General features: G+C 35.3%; 1 protein-coding gene across 2 annotated transcripts in view; it reads right to left on the bottom strand.

Annotated features, from left to right (window-relative positions):
• Positions 1-396: 396 nt before the first annotated feature.
• The window catches only part of Asap (ArfGAP domain of ASAP), a 185260-nt gene continuing 162389 nt past the window's right edge, over positions 397-23267 (bottom strand). Inside the window, exons 2-21 of one of the 2 annotated variants that reach the window (XM_086541788.1) lie at positions 19948-20020; positions 18868-19013; positions 17961-18116; positions 17262-17360; positions 17040-17125; positions 16568-16733; positions 14222-14318; positions 13877-14038; positions 13665-13745; positions 13357-13500; positions 11163-11275; positions 10447-10550; positions 10000-10029; positions 8740-8887; positions 8314-8610; positions 7868-7978; positions 7507-7720; positions 5943-6302; positions 3626-3771; positions 1730-3501 (exon numbers count right to left, since the gene is read on the bottom strand). In XM_086541788.1, coding sequence (XP_086397914.1) covers positions 3292-3501; positions 3626-3771; positions 5943-6302; positions 7507-7720; positions 7868-7978; positions 8314-8610; positions 8740-8887; positions 10000-10029; positions 10447-10550; positions 11163-11275; positions 13357-13500; positions 13665-13745; positions 13877-14038; positions 14222-14318; positions 16568-16733; positions 17040-17125; positions 17262-17360; positions 17961-18116; positions 18868-19013; positions 19948-20020 — 2943 coding nt within the window. In that variant the 3' untranslated portion in view covers positions 1730-3291. Of the gene's footprint in view, positions 3502-3625; positions 3772-5942; positions 6303-7506; positions 7721-7867; positions 7979-8313; positions 8611-8739; positions 8888-9999; positions 10030-10446; positions 10551-11162; positions 11276-13356; positions 13501-13664; positions 13746-13876; positions 14039-14221; positions 14319-16567; positions 16734-17039; positions 17126-17261; positions 17361-17960; positions 18117-18867; positions 19014-19947; positions 20021-23267 lie in introns of both variants that reach the window. The other variant, XM_086541790.1, reaches the window with a different exon arrangement.

The following is a 23267-nucleotide window of genomic DNA, read 5'->3' on the forward strand; positions in this document are numbered from 1 at the left end:
ATTACAAATAAATTACAGAATGTGACCAGTACACACAGAGAGCACAAACATAAAGCTAGACAATAAAATCTGCACACCAACACATCTGTGAACAGAAACTCATTTCAATAATGACTAAACATTGCTCTCTTAATAAAGTAGTTCTTAACTGCTGGGGAAGATACATGAAGTCAAAGCATTATTTCATGGAAGCAGATGAGAAAATCTGATTTGAGTGCTAGTCAGGTGATAGAAGTGCTTCATAATAATCAATATATTCCAAATCTAACTTGTTTGACAATGTTCTCCAAAGCATATATGTTCCAATGCATTCAAGGAGACATCATCCTAAACTCTTCTTTATCTCTACACAATTAAACTGCATTACAAATATTGTCTCCATGTTAAAAATAAAAGTGATCATGTTATAATCAAAATAAAATAGCATATATTCAACAATTCCATATATTTCATTAATGTAGAGATTGAAAATTAAATTGTATCTTTAAAACAGTCTATAAAACATGCATATCAACAGATGAAATAGAAATGACTTGAAGATCACCTTGTTACAATTCACTAACACAGTTTCCACATAACACTCCGATAAAAGCAGTATATGTTCTCAGTTGAACACCACTCATAAGAAACCATAAAGCAATTATATATTTTCCAGAAGGGGCACACTAACCCATTTCTAAATTCCAAATATTCATCTGTCAAATGACTATCATATATTTACAAATTATAGATGAAGCTAAAATATACTCACAGACTATATCTACATGACTGACACTGGCTTCTGGAAACTAGACTAAAAGGGGTGCAGTACTTGCCACAAAAGCAAATATATATATGCTTATATATATATATATATATACATACACACGATATATATATTTACATAAAATATCTTACATGAGGACTGCATCATTTCTTGGAAACTCTTTCATAACCATTGTACATCATATTACCAAACTATTTACATTTTCTGATACCAGAGTTTTCCTTGCACTCTAAAACATTAATTTACACCTTAAAAAGGTGGCCAAATCTTGTAAATGGCTTTTAGAATTTCTGCTAAACTATTTTCATAACAGTTAAGTTAAAATTCAATATGAAGTAACACCCATATATAATCAATAATATATTTACTTCATATATACATCATTGTACCATTTGTGGTAGACTGTGTGGGGAGCCTTTCAAAAGGAAGACATTTTGTGACATTTTTATGTGTAAGTATGTCCCTTCTCATATCAAATGGTTTACTATAGACACAAATTTAAGTTTGTATGTTTACATATGCATATACATGTACAAATACCTATACATTACATATACACACACGCATGCACACTCACATTCACACGCTCATGGTCATGCACATGCACATGCGCAAGTGCATGTACACGCATGCACACACGCACATGCGCATGTGCACGCACACACATGCACATGCACGTACACACATACACTATGTCTATATCTATATATATATATATATATATATATATATATATATATATATATATATATATATATATATATATATATATATATAATATAATATATATATATATATATATATATATATATATAATATATATATATATATATACCGGCATATACCGCACACACACGCACATGCACACGCACACGCACATGCACACGCACACGCACACGCACACGCACACGCACACGCACACACACACATTTATGCCCAGCAAACACAAGATGCACCCATATGCATACACACATGTAAACAAGCACTCACACACATGCATATGCATGCTTACAGCCATGCCTGAACAAACACAATCCCACACATACACATACAGCCAAACCCATATCTGCAAACACAATACACCCACATCTACAGAGACAGCCACACATACACATATATATGTATAACCTCAAACTGAAAAAGGTATGAATTTTTAAACCTACATCAAACATGATTTTGAAAACACCCAAGATTTAATTTCATCCCCTAATATAGTTCTCTTTGCCCACTTTTTAATATAAAAAGTGCTTCAATCAAATAAAAATGAATGAAGATATGTCTGCTCCATTTGGTGGTAAACTAAAGAAAGCTTAACCAGGCTACTATTTTTCCTTGAGATGAATTGGTAGGGTCTCTCTATTATGGCTCAAAATGAAGGATTTTTTTTCAGCAAACATTGAAACCTGAGTTTTGTAATCTTGTATTCAGGAATGTAACTATAAACATTAAATTCAACAAGCAACTTATTGGAAAAAAATCCCTTCCATTGTTAATAGTGGCAAAATTAAAGATACATCAGCCATATGGTTAATACAGGAGAGAAATTAAATATATACCAGTATTAATAACTTGAATACAATGAGCACATATTCTGGCTCATAACTTTTAGTCCAAAAATCTTCAGGTCTACAGATCCCTTTTCAAGTCCCTTAGTCATCAAAAATCAAGGTCGAGATTCCAAACTGTTCTTGGATTGCTTATTCTAAATCCTGGAAAATTATTTTGCTTTAGCAACTTGACATGCATCAGTTTTCAATAAAACAGTCCATATGATGAAGTTGTGTGCTTCATAAAAATAAGAAAAAGATCTCCCATATGAAAGACCCTTTCAAAACACTGTGGCAGTTCTATGGTTTAAATAATAATAATAATACACTTATCTAATTATTTGTACATTATCTTCTAACACTGAAAATCATGGAATGGAAAAACAAATGCTACTAGAAAAGTAATGTGACACAGGACATGACCTGGAATGCTAAAATAATGTTCCTTAAAGACTGAGATACTTAAATCACATGTTCAAGTAAGAAATACTATTAATAAAACATTGTTCATAAATCTAATGTATAGTTGTAGGTAAAACCTTCGTTTGTGCTAAAACATGTTAGAATAAAGAAACCTAACAGATGAATTAAATCCTGTACAGCCACTGAGCATAAAGACATGCCTTTTGACATACATTTAATAATCAATGTCCATTACTATGTAAGAAAAAAATATGAAGATCAAGGCTCATATCATCTTACTATAAATGGAAGATTATTAATTATAACAAATCTGGAAGATGTCCATCTTTTCCCAAGTCCACACTTATTATGATCAGTTGTCAAAAGCACCGGTCCACGGAATGGAGAATACCTGCAGCACCAAATGTGGTCACTACCTTTCCCTCACAGTGTTCCTTAAGTGCACAAGTATTATATTCATCAACATTTGAGCTATGGCTTGAAACAATTTTTCACAAGCTTACACAGATTCTGAGCCATGGGCCATAAAACAAATGGCTCCACTGTAAGTTCGTTCTAGTCAGTCAACATGTGAACAAAATTTATGGGGACTTTTCCTCGTCGGTTGGGTTGCCCTTCTATCATGCCTTCCATCCAATCACCATCTTCTGTTTCTGCTTTCAACACAATTATTATCTCACCCTCAGTGAAGCTCAACTCATCATCTAAATCTGCATCACAGTCATAAAGTGCCTGACATCTTCGCTGACGCACTGAACCCATTCTCTGTAAAATATAAAGTCATATTAACATTTAATTACTAATTCACAAACTCCGTCTGTCTTCACATTCCCTGCACAGACAACCTACCATATACAGTAGGTGCATAAAGAAGTATTCTTATACTTACCCTTCTTGGGGGAGGCCGTGGATCATCTGAGACAAGAGAAGAAAGAGATTCTGTGGATCTTCCATTAATGAAAGTGTTTGGAGACTCTTGAGGGGATGATGAAGGAGATGTGTCTGTGTCCAATAATCTGCCATCACTTGTACTACCTGAAAGAAAAATGTATGGTAAGTTTTGAGACATATAACTTTCCAGCCATTTTTGTCCAGTGAATGTTTTTATATTTTATGTTAGAAATGTATTTTAAACACTTTTTGAAATTTAAAAAATTCAAGTCTTCATACAAAAAATTATACTGATTTTATTACAATAAAATGCAACATTATTTCTCCAATAAGAACAATAATTAAAGGCAAAAAGCTATAGCCACTTAGAAGTCTTTAAAAATACAGTTGAGCATTTTAAAACCAGATATGAACTACAATTACACATACTTTGTCATGCAGGCAGGATAATTGAAAAGAAGAAAATTCATGTAGAATTCAGCAAAAGATTTGAAGAGAGAGAACAAGAGTGCATAATCAGAGGCAGGTAAAGAGGAAAGGTTGAAGCTAAGGAGGGAATGAGGGGGGGAGGGAAATGAGAGAGAAAGAGGGAGGGAAAGGCAGGCAAGAGAGAGGGTGGAAAGGAGAATCTTCTGGAGGAGAAAAACCATAATCAATTCATAGAGGGATGAAAATTAGATACTGATCATCAATGATAAAGCAAGAAAACCATATTCAGAAAGGTTTAAAAAAAAAAAAAGGAACACAGGAAGTATATTTAAAGGCATAGGTAAAAGAAAACCATAAAATGAAAAGCCAAAAATTTACCTTTTAAGTAAACGTGAACTATCATACGGCACAAAAAGTTTTTTTGTTTTAAAGCAGCATATGCAACATCTGCTACAGCCTATGCCAATTTAGGAAACATAAATCTAAATTTAGAAAAATCGTAAATTTAAAGCTAACTCAAATCATATATTGGATTTCCACAAATGCGTAAATTCACGAAACACTATCTAGGCATCTCATACATACTCATATAATGAGCCACTGAAATAATAACTTATGGGAGAAACTTCATTTCAAAATTATGTAAAAAATGCAAATATCTCAAAATTCCTAAATATTGCAATTTCAGCCCATTAAAAGTTTGATGGTACCCTTAAACTACTCCACTGGAGTACCAAATAGTAACATGATATTGCACCCCTTTACATCAACATTCAGTCACAAATATTAAAAGCTATTGCTCATACTTCTTAAGTACTCTTTAGTTTAAAATAATAAACAATTTTCTATAATCAATTAGGTTTCATTTCTAGTGAACATGGAAAGAAATTACAGTATATCTGGGGAGAAGGTAATAGACCATAAATGTCTATATAACTTTTTCACAGAACAGTCTGACAGGTGCTATTTGAAGAGAAAAAAAATGCTTGAAAATTTCCAAGAAGATTTTTGGTCAACAGAAAATAAAAAATACTTATTGAAACTTTCATTCTGTTTGATACAAAGCAATTCAGGAAAATGAATTATGCACTGATTTCATTCAGTTTATACTTTATCACCTTTGCTATGTTAAGTCTATACTTTCCTTCAATTTCTAAGAATCTAACCCAAAAGATGGTTCCACAAACACTTAGTTACCAAGGAGTCAATTAGTATGCCTACCTAACCTCAACTATTTATCCAGTCCCAGTAATTTTTTTGGGGAAAATAGTTTTATTCTTATATTCTATTATTATCATCACTAACAGTATAATCATAAAGGTAAGAATAACACCAGTAATGAAAAAAAAGTTTTTATCCAAAAATTCAAGGAATAGGGTAAATGGGTGATATCAGATAGGCCTTCTAATTGACTCCCTGGTGACTATACCCTTGTGGAGCCATCTGTATAAGAAAAATAATAATAAAAGAAAATCACACTGGACAGCACATATATACATGTACTCCTATCATCTATGAGTTGAGAATATTCTAGATAGAAACTTAAGTTACCCGCAAAAATAGACATATATGGCTGAATATATATCATATCAATAAAAAATTAGCAAATAATTCCCATGTGGCTGAAAACATGATTATTAAGATACGTGCCTACAGAAATCATACATGCTCCACATAAGTAAAGAAAATAAAAATAATAAATAAATAAATCAGTGCATGCATATACTTACACATATACCTCATTTAATTTTGTTTACAATTTTTTTTTCTACCAAATCATATCTTAAAAACTTCCTCTCTAAATACTATGACAGACGAAGCCTAAAAGCTACCAAGCCGATGCAGAGAGAAAGAAGCCAAAGAGGAGAAGCACCCAGTCCCCTCACCTGACTTAGCCTCAGGGGGCAAGTTATGTGAAAGAGGGAAGCGTGTAGCCCCAGAGGAAGTAGTGGTGGTGTTGGAAGAAGAAGAAGGTTGAGGGTAGAACACACTATTACTAGAATCAGTTGACGGGCTCCTCTTGTGCCCCATTCCCCCAAGGCTACCACCCCCTCCACTGTTGTTGTTGTTGTTGTTGTGAGGCAGCCCTGGGTGGTAAGGCGAGGGTCCCAGCATAGGGTCAGAGGGCGTGCGGGAGTGACTTGAGTAGCGTGAGGAGTAGAAGGATGAGGGGTGGGATACACCAGTGGGGGGTTTAGGTGCTGGCCGCTTCTGAAGAGTCTCTGGCAGGTTACCACTGAGAGGCACTAGTAAAGGAAGAGGGGTTGATAATAGCTCAGTTTTTGAATGCTGTAAATTTTCCAAAGATAACACTCCTTAAATGTAGAAGACCTATACATTCACTTTAGCTGAAAAATTGTGAATTATTCCATGCAAACCCAGTGGTTTCAACAATAATTGACAGCAAAAAATAACAACCATGCATTCTGAAACCATACATTAAAGTGTTGTAAAACCTGAAACATCCTTAATTTACTCTATTGTATCCATATCAGTTATAATTCCTCTTAAATGTTTTACAATATTTAGTTTTAAATTTTTATCCTACACATGTAAAGTATCATTAAGAAAAGCTTAATTAGAATGCATCATGCTCAGAAATGTTTTTCTCTAAAATATTAGATTTTAACTTAATTTACAGTCTTAAGTGGTTTAAGTATAAAAAGATAAGGTTTTATTATCCAATGAAGTCTTCTCTTGAAATTGCCAAGTAAATATATCTTATTTATTGTTATATAATATTCATATCTTTTTAGGTTCAGTAAAAAAAAGAAAAAAAGAAAGAAAAAAAACTAAGCACACCAATCATTTTACCCTAAGAAAGAGTTTCAGTCTATTTGATGATAATTATGTGTGGTGAAATCAGTAATATTGAAAAAACACAGTTTTTAGAATGTACTATTGCAATACAAGATAAGCAACAGATAAACATGATGTAGCACATAACTTGTCATATATGGGACATCCTATTCCATATCTATATCAGAGAAGCATCTAACAACTTGAGATCTTTATTAGTCAATGATTGTAAATCAACTTCATGATTAGAACAAGTTATGGACCACAACTGGGGAAAAATATCTGCACACTGATATCACAAGTGTAAGACACGACATCAAGATAAAAACTTCCATCCTTTCAAGTAATAAAATATAACAAATAGAGTCTGTCTTGTAATCAAACTTTGGGTCCTGCACCATCTATATGACAAGAAACCACTACACTGTCATTAAGCGGTGGCAATCCAGCATGACACATATTCTGGCCCTATGTGTTCAATAGAACATATTTATTTTAAGAAAATATTTGAAGGGTATCATATGTTATGGCTTAATTCTCCAATTTAATTTCTGTTTATAGAACCTGAAAATAGGCACAAAAGAAAGGTCACACTGTAAAAAAGATAGTATTCCAGAGGTGAAACCAAGGTCAAATTCAGAGAGTACTAACATATAGGTTTACTGGTCACTGGAGGTGGCAGAGGCGGCTGAGCTCTCCAGCGGGAGGACGAAGTTCGATGCTCACTGCCTCTGTAATCCCCTAAGCCACGGTGATCCCCCAGGCCACATTGGTCAGCACTTCGTGGGCAACCGGGAGAGCCTGAGCCTGGTGTGCTGTATGGTCTTACTCTTGTTTTCTTCTCAGGAGTTGACATTCCATTCTGCTGGTAAACGATGTGAAGCGTAAATATAAGTTGTATAAATGACATAAGGAACAGAAAAAAAAGGAATCCACCATACCAATATTTTCTTGTACAAGAAAAAAAATATCATACATATCAGAGTAGATATAAAATGTTTCATGAACTTACTTTAAAGTTTTCATCATCATCTGAGACGTCTGTCAAGTTGTCATCTGAGAGATTCCATTCATATTCCACATTTTCAAACATTGTCTTTTTCTGCTGTTGAGCCTGACTGAGCTAAAGAGGTAGAGAGATCATATTATTACCACAAATCTTCACCCTGGCATATAAAAACACAAATCTACATAACTACTTGAGTACTTCTTACTAAACAGGAAAAATAAGAATTATGTCAGAGCAAATAAAAACATTCTGAAAAATATAAATACAAATAATACTTGTGGGTAAACTAACATGAATAATAGAAATAATAATATAAAAAAAATAATAATACATAATGGAGATTATGGTTATGATAGATTGACTGATGTCTAAAGATATAACCAGTTTTAGACAAATTTGGTCTCTCTTCATTTCCCTTCCCTACCCTCTCCCCTAATAAAGCTTCTTACCATATCTGCCATGAGCCTGCAGTTGCGCTCATTAGCAATATCTTGTGGATTTTTGCCATTGTTATTCTCTATACTAGGATTGGCACCAACTCTGAGCAACAGTCGCATACACTCTGGTTTATTGTAGATGACACAGTAATGTAAGGGAGTATTTCCTTCCTTAGTCTGACGATCCAGAGAATGACTATTCTGCACCAGGAAATCTACCAGGGGAAGTGAGGCACCATTTTCTTGATATATGGCTACATGAAGAGCACATTCCCCCAATGGTGATAATGGCAGTCCTAAATCAGCACCCTGGAACAAAATATAAATAAATACATAGAAATATTTTTTATAAATAATTTTGTTAGCTTAAATGACCTTCTTGTCTACATGGGAAGAGCTCTTGGCATGTCAAAGTTCATACATAAAATACCTACATACCTGGAAGTATACACGAAGGAGGCCACATAGGTCATTTTTATCAATCACTTCTCGCAACTGTCCCAAAAGATCCTCAGGGTTCTCTGTGGTTGGTTGGACAAAAGCCCTCCTCACATATTTGGACTGGATGAATTCCCTTCTCTCGTCCCTGAAATTTCAGTCTTGTAAATATATGACCTGTGTGTTTATATGTAGTATAAAGAAAACACATATATACACTAGCCTTCTATCAATAAAAATCCTCACATTTTGAATACATTTATGTTCCTCTGATTTGATTTTTGTATTTTGTGACAAAATTTTGACTGAATTTTTCACAAAGCATCCATGACAATCCTTCAACAATGTTAAAACAAAATTAACAAACATAGTCAAAAGACAAATATATGAAAAATACAACATACATTGTAATCTACTACATATGCTCAATCTTCATTATTACCTACACTAGCAAATGAATGGCTTGTCTTCATTGTGTTACTCAAAAGATATCCCTGACACATTCAAGATTATCTTTATGACATACTTAACAGGAAAAACATACTCCTGGTATCTATGGCCATTTAACGATGCATGAACGAAATCAGCACAAAACAATATATTTAAAACAATGACTATATCTATTCCCTATAAAGAAACATGCTTAACTAAAAAATAAAGAACGTTAAATACATAATGAAAAAAAGAAGGTAAATGATTATTGCAGAACTTACTCTACAGTTTTCTTAAGCTTAACATTTACTACTAAAAGTCCATAAGAACAAAGGAATTAAAATGGCTTTTAATAACGTTTCAGCACCAAGTTGTCTCTATAGTCACTCTGGAAGCATTGGTAAACTCTTATTTTACATGGAAGTGTAAAAAATAAAGAACACATTCACATAAACAAATAAGTTTACATAATTTTCCTATCTGAAAAGTTTCCTTACTTTCATGCAAAATCTACAATGCTCAGAGTGACCAGCAGAACACTTAGAGAGCAGATACAAGGGTCTCAGAAGCAGATCAATTACAAAAACACTGAATGTGATCATAATTTGTACATTACTGGCGTGCATTTAGATGAACAAAAAATGTCTGTTGAAGAACACTTGAAACCAAGATAAAATCTTAACAATTATATAAATATTTTTATATAATGACATTATCAAATAGGTTATGTATAAAGTGATAACTGCATCAAATGCTTATCAGAAAATTATCTGCCTCTGATTCCTACTCCTGCCCAGAGACACGGCTGAGAGTGAGTGCCGTACTCACCACCTTCTTAGCCAATCTTCTCGTGAGTCACTGAATAAAAAGAGTTTTAATTGTCAAAGGGATCATAAAGATCCACACAGGGTAATTCTAAATGTTCCAGTTTTGCTCAATAATGTTTGTGATTTTTTCCAACTCAGCTCAATGTGATTTCTGATGCTGTGAGTTAGTTCTTTTTCTGGGATGATTCACTTTTTAAAATCATTATTCACATATGTACAGTGTTAACAATTAAAACAAACTGAGACATCAACTAACAATCACAATACATAGCAGTTTATACAAAACAAAAGGTGATGCACAAAAGACTTATTACATACAAAATTCACCTTTAGAAAATGTCCTACAATTTGCAATTACTCTTATCTTAACTAACTGATACGAGGGGAAAAATAATGATGAAAAAATTGAAGCAATTTATAGCATAAGAATGTTTTAAATGCAACTTACATAGTGCTTGTGGGTTCTGGCTTTCTTGGTGATGTAGCCTCTGTCACTTCATTGAATGAGTTGTTTGTCATGTGTCGAGCAAGCAGTAACTGTGCTGTCCCCACCTGGAAGCATGATTAATATTTTGTTAATGATGAAGTAGATGTATGATACAAAGTGAAGAATCCAATTCCATTTGATGTGGCTGGAAACTGTTTTTTTCCCTTAACTTGTTTTATGGTCCAAAACATATTCACAGTAGATCTGTAGCAGAACCTCAAATAATATTACATTTAACCCCTGTGCAACATCATAAAATATAGAGCCTGGGGTAGGCATCTTTAGATATTCTTTTTGTTTTCTATTATTTTCTAGATTTATGGTATGATGTACAAGTCAATCTATGTTATACAGCACTGCAATACTAATCAGTAAAGGGTATGATGCCCTAGTTACAGAACTGAAGGAATAAATAGAGTTATTTCAATAAAATGAAAAATGCTCTATTAAAGTTATCCCAACCAATGAAATATACCTGCCACAGTAGGGTTAAAGTGTTTAAAGATATGATTACTTTATGCAACGTGTGATTGAATTATATGTTAAGTCAAAAAAGAAAAAAAGAAAAAAAAAGAGAGAGAGAAAGAAAGAAAGAACCTATATGCAGTAAAATAGCATATACATTAATTGGAAATGTAGAATGATGATTAAAAGAAAAAGTAAAATAATGATTTTACCTTATCTAGGGTTAAGCTCTGTATTCTAGAAACGTGCACTCCAAGGTCTCGATGAATCCCAGAGCATTCAATGCAGACCATAATGCCATAGTTTGTAGAAAGCCAGGTGACATCTGTTGAGAATATACATCATCATCTTATTTCCATGTACAAATAATACTATTGAAATATGAAAAGATACAGATACATGTACATCAGTTTTCATTGCTTTGAATTATTTTTCACTAACCATTGGTTCCACCGCAATCACAGCACAAATTGTTTCCAGGTAGTCCCCTAACATAAGATATAATCCGCTGTTGCAGTTCTCGGAAGCCTGAATCTGCTGGGGATGGTCCTGGAGTATCATCACACAAAGCTTTCTGCAGAGCACCTATAAAATATAAATAAAAATAATAAATTTTATGAGTTAGAAAAAGGTATATTGCTTACATAGAAGTAATTACAAAAAGAAATGTTGTACATCATTAAGGCATTTCTTTGCATAATATTGCAGAAGAGACATTCAAGGTAAAATCTAAGAAAGAGAAACTTACCCTCTTTACTGTTGAGAAGAACTGACATCCAAGCACTTGCCTCTACTTCATCTTCCCCCATGAGATGGTATGTCCGGTTATCTGGAATAATTATTAAATGTCTATAAAGTACAAAATTTTTGCAACTAGGTTCAATTTTCTATCAGTGCTGCAAATTAAGACACATAATAACCATAAGGAATATGTACTTCAGATAAAACATTTTGACTTACAGGATACCAGATCAAAACATTTGCGGTCATCCATGCTAGCCTTGACTTGGCATGTGAGCAGAGGTACAGTAACAGGTGGTTTGGTTTCATCTGAATGGTAGATGCAAAGCATACTATCACGCACTTCACAACGCCTCTTCTGCCACACTTTGCGCATTTTCCCTGTGAACGAATTAATAATTTTGTGGTGATGGGAAAAATCTAATTGTTTCTTTCTGAATAAAGATGATTTCATTCCATCACAAACTAATCACCATGGGTGACTTAAAATCTGCAGATAAGTATTCAATCAGTTCTTTGGAAATATTGAGACAAAATCGATTCCATGAACCATAATATACACACCTTCAGATTTTTTGTACAAATAACCAATCTTATTTGTGCCATGAATTTTGTTACCCTGCTTCTGATGCAAAGAATACCCTGGTGGTGCAACTCCAACCTGAAAAAATGATTTTCATATCTTAGAAACACTTTTGTGAATTTTTTTTTGTGAATGATATTCTACATATCATCGCACAGCACTGAAGAAATAATTGTATAGAAAAATACCAATCACATATGATCCATGTAAAATCCATGTGTACTGGTATCCCACAAAAGTTTATATGTAGCTACATGAATAATATGAGTTATTTGTAATTAGTAGTCACAAATTTTCCCATATACAATTTTCATAGGGAAGTCAGAGTGCTATCTTCAAATAAAGGCTTAAACCCAGTAACAAAAACTAAGGACAAACTAATTGTCACCTGAACTCTCTCTCATCTAGTATCTACCTTGCTATAATCTAAATTCACCACACAGACAATGGCAGCAAAACTTCCCTTCCTAATCATACAATCAATCAAACTCTACTCCCAAGTTCTTTAGTACCTACAGGGAATTCTGGAAAATCTGACAGCAAATCATTAAAGTAATTATGCTATTACATCAAAGCACTTATACAACAACACATAATTCAAAATGTGCTCATTTTGAGTATTATATACAATTTATGAGGGATAAGCTGTTCATACGTACTACTATCTAGACTGAAATATATCCAATACTATATACACTGAAGTTTTTCCACAGAACTGTACAAGTAAAGGGGGCAACCAGTGGTTGGAATGTGTTGCTTTGGGCTGATTCTGGTTGACTTAAACTGGATCAAGGCAGATTTGGTATTATTAGGCCATTTTGTTGCTAACAGATGAGGAGAGGCAATTATATAACTGCTAAAAAACAAATAGCAAAAGTGACAAAATCATTCAAACACTATCAATAAATGCAGCTTAAAAATGTGCTTAACTATCTACAGTCAAACCATAAAACATATTTCTTCAAATTGTTGAGAATATACATCATCATCTTATTTCCATGTACAAATAATACTATTGAAATATGAAAAGATACAGATACATGTACATCAGTTTTCATTGCTTTGAATTATTTTTCACTAACCATTGGTTCCACCGCAATCACAGCACAAATTGTTTCCAGGTAGTCCCCTAACATAAGATATAATCCGCTGTTGCAGTTCTCGGAAGCCTGAATCTGCTGGGGATGGTCCTGGAGTATCATCACACAAAGCTTTCTGCAGAGCACCTATAAAATATAAATAAAAATAATAAATTTTATGAGTTAGAAAAAGGTATATTGCTTACATAGAAGTAATTAAAAAAAAAAAATGTTGTACATCATTAAGGCATTTCTTTGCATAATATTGCAGAAGAGATATTCAAGGTAAAATCTAAGAAAGAGAAACTTACCCTCTTTACTGTTGAGAAGAACTGACATCCAGGCACTTGCCTCTACTTCATCTTCCCCCATGAGATGGTATGTCCGGTTATCTGGAATAATTATTAAATGTCTATAAAGTACAAAATTTTTGCAACTAGGTTCAATTTTCTATCAGTGCTGCAAATTAAGACACATAATAACCATAAGGAATATGTACTTCAGATAAAACATTTTGACTTACAGGATACTAGATCAAAACATTTGCGGTCATCCATGCTAGCCTTGACTTGGCATGTGAGCAGAGGTACAGTAACAGGTGGTTTGGTTTCATCTGAATGGTAGATGCAAAGCATACTATCACGCACTTCACAACGCCTCTTCTGCCACACTTTGCGCATTTTCCCTGTGAACGAATTAATAATTTTGTGGTGATGGGAAAAATCTAATTGTTTCTTTCTGAATAAAGATGATTTCATTCCATTACAAACTAATCACCATGGGTGACTTAAAATCTGCAGATAAGTATTCAATCAGTTCTTTGGAAATATTGAGACAAAATCGATTCCAAGAACCATAATATACACACCTTCAGATTTTTTGTACAAATAACCAATCTTATTTGTGCCATGAATTTTGTTACCCTGCTTCTGATGCAAAGAATACCCTGGTGGTGCAACTCCAACCTGAAAAAATGATTTTCATATCTTAGAAACACTTGAATTTTTTTGTGAATGATATTCTACATATCATCGCACAGCACTGAAGAAATAATTGTATAGAAAAATACCAATCACATATGATCCATGTAAAATCCATGTGTACTGGTATCCCACTAAAGTTTATATGTAGCTACATGAATAATATGAGTTATTTGTAATTAGTAGTCACAAATTTTCCCATATACAATTTTCATAGGGAAGTCAGAGTGCTATCTTCAAATAAAGGCTTAAACCCAGTAACAAAAACTAAGGACAAACTAATTGTCACCTGAACTCTCTCTCATCTAGTATCTACCTTGCTATAATCTAAATTCACCACACAGACAATGGCAGCAAAACTTCCCTTCCTAATCATACAATCAATCAAACTCTACTCCCAAGTTCTTTAGTACCTACAGGGAATTCTGGAAAATCTGACAGCAAATCATTAAAGTAATTATGCTATTACATCAAAGCACTTATACAACAACACATAATTCAAAATGTGCTCATTTTGAGTAAGTATTATATACAATTTATGAGGGATAAGCTGTTCATACGTACTACTATCTAGACTGAAATATATCCAATACTATATACACTGAAGTTTTTCCACAGAACTGTACAAGTAAAGGGGGCAACCAGTGGTTGGAATGTGTTGCTTTGGGCTGATTCTGGTTGACTTAAACTGGATCAAGGCAGATTTGGTATTATTAGGCCATTTTGTTGCTAACAGAAGAGGAGAGGCAATTATATAACTGCTAAAAAACAAATAGCAAAAGTGACAAAATCATTCAAACACTATCAATAAATGCAGCTTAAAAATGTGCTTAACTATCTACAGTCAAACCATAAAACATATTTCTTCAAATTGTTGAGAATATAGTCTAGTGTGATTTTCAAACTACTACTTACCGTGAATGACATATAAACATATTCTCTATAAAACATATATTTTATTTACATAAAACTTTACCTGACATGCATCATACATATGTGACTAATAACTTTTAGGATATTTAGTAAAACAGATAATTTAACTTGATATGTTTCATTTTAAGTTTGTAGCCTGCATTAAGGGAAGTCTTTCATTAAAGCAAGTTCTAACAACCTGTTCTAAATCATATCACAAAATTTTCTCTCATTTCTGGAATTTATATTTAAGCGAAATTATATTTTTCATTTTATAATATTACTGGTGCTTATCATTTGCGATAACATGGTAATGATTGTAGATAAAAGAAAAGTCCCTGAATTCATAAAGCAAGATTACTTGATAAAGATAAATAAAAAAAATTAAAAATATTCTCTCATCAACTTTTAAATGTTATAATTAAAGTCAACATGACATTTCTGATGAGTTTAATTTATTGTTTCATTCTAGTAATCTCCAAATCATAAGGCTCATATAGAATTCTCTAAAATTTGCACTTGCAGTTGTAACTAATTAACAGTCTTTGTGATTTCTAAACCTGTTAATCACACAAGCTCAATAACATATACAGCAAGAAAATTCCTGCCAAAACCATTAGTTCTGGGGTTTTAACTTACCATCATATGCTGCAGGTTGGCAAAAGAAAATAATAATGTTTATGAAAGTAGATTTCTAAAAAAAAAAAAAGATAATTTTCTATGCCACTGAATCTCCTTTCAATCATTCCATTGCATGTCATCACTGTTGTTTTACAGTCTTGCTGAGTATTTTTTTCTATCTCCTTTAGTAATAGAAAATAAATATCATTTTGTAAACCCTGGCTTATAGACTATCTTCTTTTAGAGAAAACATGCACAACTGTGAAAGGAGACTACAGAGATGTTCCCTTGTAAAGATTCTCTTGTGAGGAATCCAGTAAATTATTATTAAAAAGTGCTTGCAAAACAAAATCACTATACAATACTATTTAGCATATTATTTAAATCAAATAATTCATCTTAGAAATGTATACTTCATCTTGGCATGACACTATCAGAGATATTCTTATTATAAACATTAAGCAGCTACACCAACAAAGGCAATTAGTGTAAGATGTTTATTCTTGTAACAACCCTCCTAGAAAGTGCATTTGGTAATCTCATACCACATCTCTACAAATCTGAATTATATAGAGAGTATCTTTGATGATGAACAAAACCTTCAATAAATTACTAAGACATCTAACATGCAAATTTATGGTTCTGCTTTATTCACTTTAGTTTTAGAGGGGAATAAATATTTGAATGGAAAACTTATTTACCTCTGTTTTAGCTTCTGCTGAAAGGGAACTACTGATAATCTTCCTAGTTGCAAGGAGACGCCTCCGTTCCTCTTCTTGTCTGTGTCTTACATCACGCAGTTTTTCACTCAGCTCTGTTACATAAGTGCCAAAGTGTGCCCATGTCTTCATTCCCTCTTCAAAGTATCTGAAAAGTTTGTCATAGACTTTATCCAAAGGCATTATCATTATCACCAAAAATATCACAGAAACCAAATTGAAAAGATTACTTTTTGTGGTATGCCAACTTAAATTAAATCATTATTATATCAAATGGCAGGTGGATTTCCTATCTATCTGAGTTTGATAAGCTTTAACAATAAAGAAAATCTAAGCCCTTTTTCACCAGTCAATATCACTGGCATAGTAAGTATTGGTTATAATATAAAAACAGCAAATCATTTAAAAAAAGGGTTTCCTTTTCTAATAATAACTATCTTGCTCCTCAACTTACTTGCAATAAGCATGGTAGTACTCCACCAACTTTTGTAAGAAATCAACTCCTTTCTTTGTTTTGATCTCATTGACTTTTATTAAGTACTGAAATAAAATAAAATAACATTAAGATATGGAATATAAATGTAACAGTTGGAGAAATATGTGATATCTACAGTTTAAAAGCAAAGTTCCTTTTCCAAACATCAACATAACTATTGTACTCTACTTTATTACTTACATCACACATCTGAAGCTGAAACATCTTTCTTTCTTTACTCATCTCTTCAGCAACTTCTGCTGCATCGACTTCTACTTTGAAGAATCCTGCTTCTTTTGCCTGAAGACCATAAAATATTAATCACCTAATTGCCCTCAATTGGTGCAAAAGTGCATTATCATCAAAAGGGAATACATATATATGCAAATAGAAAGAAAAACATGCCAATAGTTTCTCTGTGATTCATTCAGTTGTAATTTCCACCATGAAAAATGACACTGAAATTAAAGCCCTTTGAACTCTGATATCCATTTTTAATATATAATTCCAAATGGAAAATGGAAAATGTTTTCACACAGCTGAATTGAATATAAAAATTGCAAGTCTAAAATATATTGCATGAAGATTTTAATCTGTTCTATCATATCCGCATACATGATACTGCACTTTAATAGATGCACCATATCACAAAGAAGAGCAGTCAAAGGGGTAAAATAAAGTGACTAAATTAGCCAAAGACTCTGATAAACAAAGCTTAATCCCATATAAATCTCTCTACTGGTCCAGCTAAAAAATATTGATTCATAAAATGAATATTCCCTATGGTTAATGAATCAATTTCACAAATACCATTATGCATACAAATTACTTCCAGTGACACCAAAATAATTCAATAAAACATTATACATATACATATATCTAACAGTTCATACAACTCACCTGTGCTTTTTTGTCCTTCTCTATTTTCGCGAATTTTGCATCGTAAACTTTGGCTGCTTTATCAAAGGGCTGCTTCAAATCGCCCTTCACGCCCTTGAGGTCACCCTTCAGAACACCATCGAGAGGGTGGAGCAAATTGTTGCGCTGATTGATGATCTGCAAAGACCAAAGGGAAGGTGAGTGATGGAGAATTAAGAGAGAAGGGAAGGGTGGGAAAGGGAGGGGAAAGAGAAGGGGATGGAAGGGGGGGGGAGAAAAGGGTAAGATATGGGGACGGAGGGGGGAGGAAAGGTAAGATAAGGTGACGGAGGGGGGAGGAGAGGGTAAGATAAGGGAAAGGGAGGAGAGAGAAGGTAAAGAAAGGGTAAGATAGGGAAGGCAAAGAGTGAGGGGAAAAAGAGAGGGGTAAATTGGGTGAAGAACAGAAAAAAGAGATGAGAGAAGAGACAGTAGACAGAACTGAAATGGATCAAATTCTGAAAAAATACCAATTTCATACTTTCACAAATATAGTCAAACACATATATGCACAAACAAACACACACTATTGGGAAAGGAGAAGACAGTGGAGAGGAATGAGATAGATAGATAGATAGAAACATAGATAGATACATAGATAGATAGACAGAAAGACTGATAGATAGATTGCTAGACAGACAGACAAGTTGATTGGGTGAGAGAAAAATAACCAAATCCACAAACAGGCAAAACATACATTCACAAACACACATCAGCAAACAAACAAACAAACACATGCACACACACACATATACAAATAAATATATAAAAAAAACATACAAAAAGCAAACAAATAAAAAAATACCATAACAATAACAACAATTAATAAACACACAAAATACATAACCATAACAACAAAAACAAATTGTTCCCAACACCCCTCACTTACCAGCTGTTGCAGGAGCTGAGAATGTTCCCTGATGACGACCGCGAACTTGTGGAAGGCCTCGCTCAGGTTCTTGTCCTCGGGCCGCCCTCCGATCTCGCCCAGCCGCTTGAGGGCGTCGCTCATGTCTACCTCGGAGCCCACGTAAGCTGCAAAGGATAACTAAGAGTGTGAGGACTCCTAACTTCGTATGGCCGTGTATGGGCTTACTATCTACAGTATTTTTTTTTTTTTTTAATAGAAGTGATGGTGATGCTATGAAACGAAAGAGAACACGGGTAGCGTTGTGATATTGTGGTGTATCTGTGGGAAATGGGGGAAAAAGAAGAATAAGTAATGGAGGAGGAGGAGGACGAGGAGGAGAAGGAGGAGGACGAGGAGGAGGTGGAGGTAGAGGGCGAGGAGGAGGTGGAAGAGGTGGGGGAGGGTGGAGGAGGAAGGGGAGGGTAGAGGAGGAGGAGGAGGAGGAGGAGGAGGAGGAGGAGGAGGAGGAGGAGGAGGAGGAGGAGGAGGAGGAGGAGGAGGAGGAGGAGGAGGAGGAGGAGGAGGAGGAGGAGGAGGAGGAGGAGGAGGAGGAAGAGGTGGTGGAGGAGGAAGAGGAGAAGGAGGAGGTGGAGGAATAATAATAATAACAACAATAATAATAATAATGAGAAGAAGAAGAAGAAGAAAAATAAAATAAAATAAAGATGAAGAAAATAAAGATGAAGAAAAGAAAAAGAAGAAGGAAAAAGAAGAAGCAGAAGAAGCGGCGTGACAGAAAGGAGAAGAGGGATGAGGCGAAGGAGAACGAAAAGGATCCATAGCGTGTGATGAGATACGTAGCCTTAAACGACCCACGGGAATATGCTAATTCACCAGCCGGCCGATCTGGACTACTTCCGTCGTGAAATACTATGTTATGTGCTCTATCAAATTAAATCCTACGTTACGTTACACCTTATCATTACAAGTTATATCCTACTACGCCGTGCTATATGATGATGTACATATAACCGCATGTTGTATTATTCATCCATAACAAGACACTACGCCCCAAAATGTGACATAAAGGCAACATCACAAAGCATTACGCAACATTACCTTGGCCATTCGCTCCCAGGCTCTTGACGACTTTCTTCATCCGGGACAGTCCTTCCCGATCCTTATCCAGCACCTGCAACGCACAAGAATTCGGTTAGAGAGCTCGACGTCCCTCTCCCCCTTTCTCTCCTTTTTCTTCCACTGCCTCTTTCCTCCAGGCACTTTCTCTCCGTCTTTGTTAGCCTGAATGAATGTCTGAATGTCTGTCTGTCTGTCTGTGTCTCTCTCTCTCTCAGTTTATCAATCTCAATGTAAACTATCTTGACATGTCCCTCGTGTTGTTGCAAATTTCAGAAAAGGATAAGGCGCACTTTATATGATAGACTCAGGATAAATATATAATTTTAAATAAAAATTAAAACAGAAATCGGTATCGTAGAAAATACAACTGACTGTTCAAAATTCGCCCATTTAATCATTGCATCTATACATCTTATGTTATGTATATTTTATGTGGTGCTTTCATTCTACTGCGCTCACATTTCAATTACAACTAAAAAGAACAACCCCAATAACAATAGTAATAATCATACAACTATCATTATCATCATTATTATAATATCAAGAGTGAGAACTATTACAATGAATAGAGCTGCAATAGGGAGAACAAACATCATTATCCTCAACATTATAAAAATGATAATCATTACTATTATTATCATCATCATTATCATTATAACAAAAACTTCACAAATCAAAATAAAAACATCAAAAACAACAAAGAAAGCAGGTCTTCCACCCACGAGCGAGCAAGGCAAGGCACCGGAAATCAGCACAAAGGTCCAAGGGAGTAATAACCTGAAATAAAACTGGAGCTACGTCGACAGTGTATCTCGGTGTGCAGAAAGCAGCTCGCTCTGCAGACGCCGCAAAAACGCTCCCTCCAGACCAGAGGAAATCTCGGTTCGGGGACGAAAAGTGTCTGTGTTTATGACTACGAATGTGTTTACTTTCTTTGCTTACATTTCTTTAAATTCCTTGTTTTTCTGTCGAATGATATTTTCTTAAAAGTGAAGAGGACATTCACTTCAACTCTGTTGCTAGATATCGTCACCGAAAAGGGACAGAAGACAGATAATTCAACAACAAAGAAAAGGCTTATCGCTGCTAGAAGGGAAGGCCGTATCAACCCTCCACCAGAGCGCCGAGGAGTGAATTAAAACTGGAGACGAGAATTCACGAGGACGAAGAGGCCAGTCCAAAGACATGTGGCTCTCCTGACAACGATCTAGTCTTGCGTCGAGAGCCGCAACTCACTGATTGGTTCCTGAGAGCGCTATTGATGGGACGCAGGCTAATAAATGACTCCACCTTGTCCAACTGGAAGCGCCCTTTCTCGCAATCTGAACGAACATGTTTATTCCCGACGTTTTGAAAGTGACTTCTTTCCGTTCCTCGCCATATTTCAAAGGTTTTCCGTTCCTGGGAAAATCTTCGACTTTCGAGGGACTTATTTTCCAGTTTATGCCTTCTCCCCTCTCGTCAACTACTTATATTTATTTTATTCCTGTATTGTATCATTTGCTTCCATCTTCCACATCAAAGCTTCTTTAATAAAGTGAGAGTAAACGACACACTCATATATACCATCGTCTAACAGATATAATAAGCATCTACAACACGACTTCTGCCTGCAACCGGAAGGACACACCTGTAACCCATCAACTCTACAGTAGCGAGAAACATTCAAATTAGTTAGCGTGCTGTTATTCTGATTAAATATCATATGATATATCTAACCTGATTAAATAATAGATGATATATCTAAGCAAGGTAATTGCATTATATATAGCTCACCTCTGTAGAATAATCAAACACACACAAGAAGTTTATTGAAATATGAAACCGCTGAAATCTGCCTCAACTACCCATCAACATATCCATCTATCCTTGCTATACACCCGTGAACACCTGCCTCCACACCCCCTAACTTTGCTCTATATCCTGATAAACTGCCCCCACATCTCCATGCTTGCTCTATATCCTGATTATCTGCCCCCCAGCCCCACACTTACTCTATGTCCGTGAGCAGCAGCCTCCTGCCCTTGCTCTACACCCACAAACACTTTTCCCCACACCCCCTAAACCCCCACCCTGGCTCTACACCTCTGAGCACCTGCCCCCACACCCACAGCACAGATGCTGCCACACACCGCCGTACAAGTACGCTTCGAGTAAAATCGATACCAGTCTAGACGGGCAACCAGCGACACCCGGGCACTGCCACCATCGCGCGCTCATATCGCCAACCTGCCTGGACCATGATGCTCCTTCTGCTCTTGCTCCCTCTCCCTTTGTCTATGTGCCGTCCTTCTCTTTCTATTTTTCTGTATCCTTTTTTCTCTCTATCTATCCTTTTATCTCTTGTTTTTGCTGTCTCTCATTTTTTTATCCCTCCCTCTCTCCCTGTCTCTCCGTTCATCTCCCTTTTTGTCGCCCCGTTCTCTCACTCTCTTCCTCACAGGCCCTCTCTCTCCCCTGTATTCTAAACACACACACACACACACACACACACACACACACACACACACACACACACACACACACACACACACACACACACACACACACACACACACATATGCAAAAGAGAAAAAGATTTAAACGTGGACAGCAGCAACACGCAAACCAAACCATTTACGTCTATATACCCGTCGCTCCAAACCTCATAAAAACCGATTTCCCATATTCGGAATTTGCGTAAACAGTTTCGATACTCCAAGTGTAACGTCCCCATTCAGAGAAGTTGAATAAAAAGACGAAATACACAACAAACCTTTCAAAATAATACAATAAAAAAGGTACATCCCGGACGCATAAATCCGAGAACGAAGCCACGAATGGAATCGCGAGTGACAGAAATGGATAAATCCCGACCATCACGATCAAAGCATTTGCAGGATCAATTACTCCATTACATGCAACGACTCCACTTATGAGCGTTATGAAGCTTTTTTTATAACCGCAACTTCCGATACTGTTGAAAATGTCTGGATAAATAGCTTTTTAATGTATTCTTTCTTACAGAGCTAGGGCTGGTAAGTCACGTGTGTTCGCGACTGTCGGCATGGCTGATTACAAGCTGATCTAAACATCAACCCTTTTCATACAATTCGATAGCAAAGGAAGAAGCCAAAAGGTCAATACCGATTGAGGATCAAAATGCAAGTTCGCGGTGAGGTCACGGTGCCGGGTTTTGTTGCTGGGGTCACGTGCTGGGGGGAGGCAGCCATCCCAACTCATAATTACAAGGTAATATGACCTGATATATATTGTTTTTGTCTGGCGAGAGGTCTCGCGTGAAATTAACGGGTCAAAGA

The sequence above is a fragment of the Penaeus japonicus genome, unplaced genomic scaffold (genome assembly GCF_977035675.1).
Source record: "Penaeus japonicus unplaced genomic scaffold, GWHDUDI00000001_assembly GWHDUDI00000011, whole genome shotgun sequence".
Taxonomy (NCBI): domain Eukaryota; kingdom Metazoa; phylum Arthropoda; class Malacostraca; order Decapoda; family Penaeidae; genus Penaeus; species Penaeus japonicus.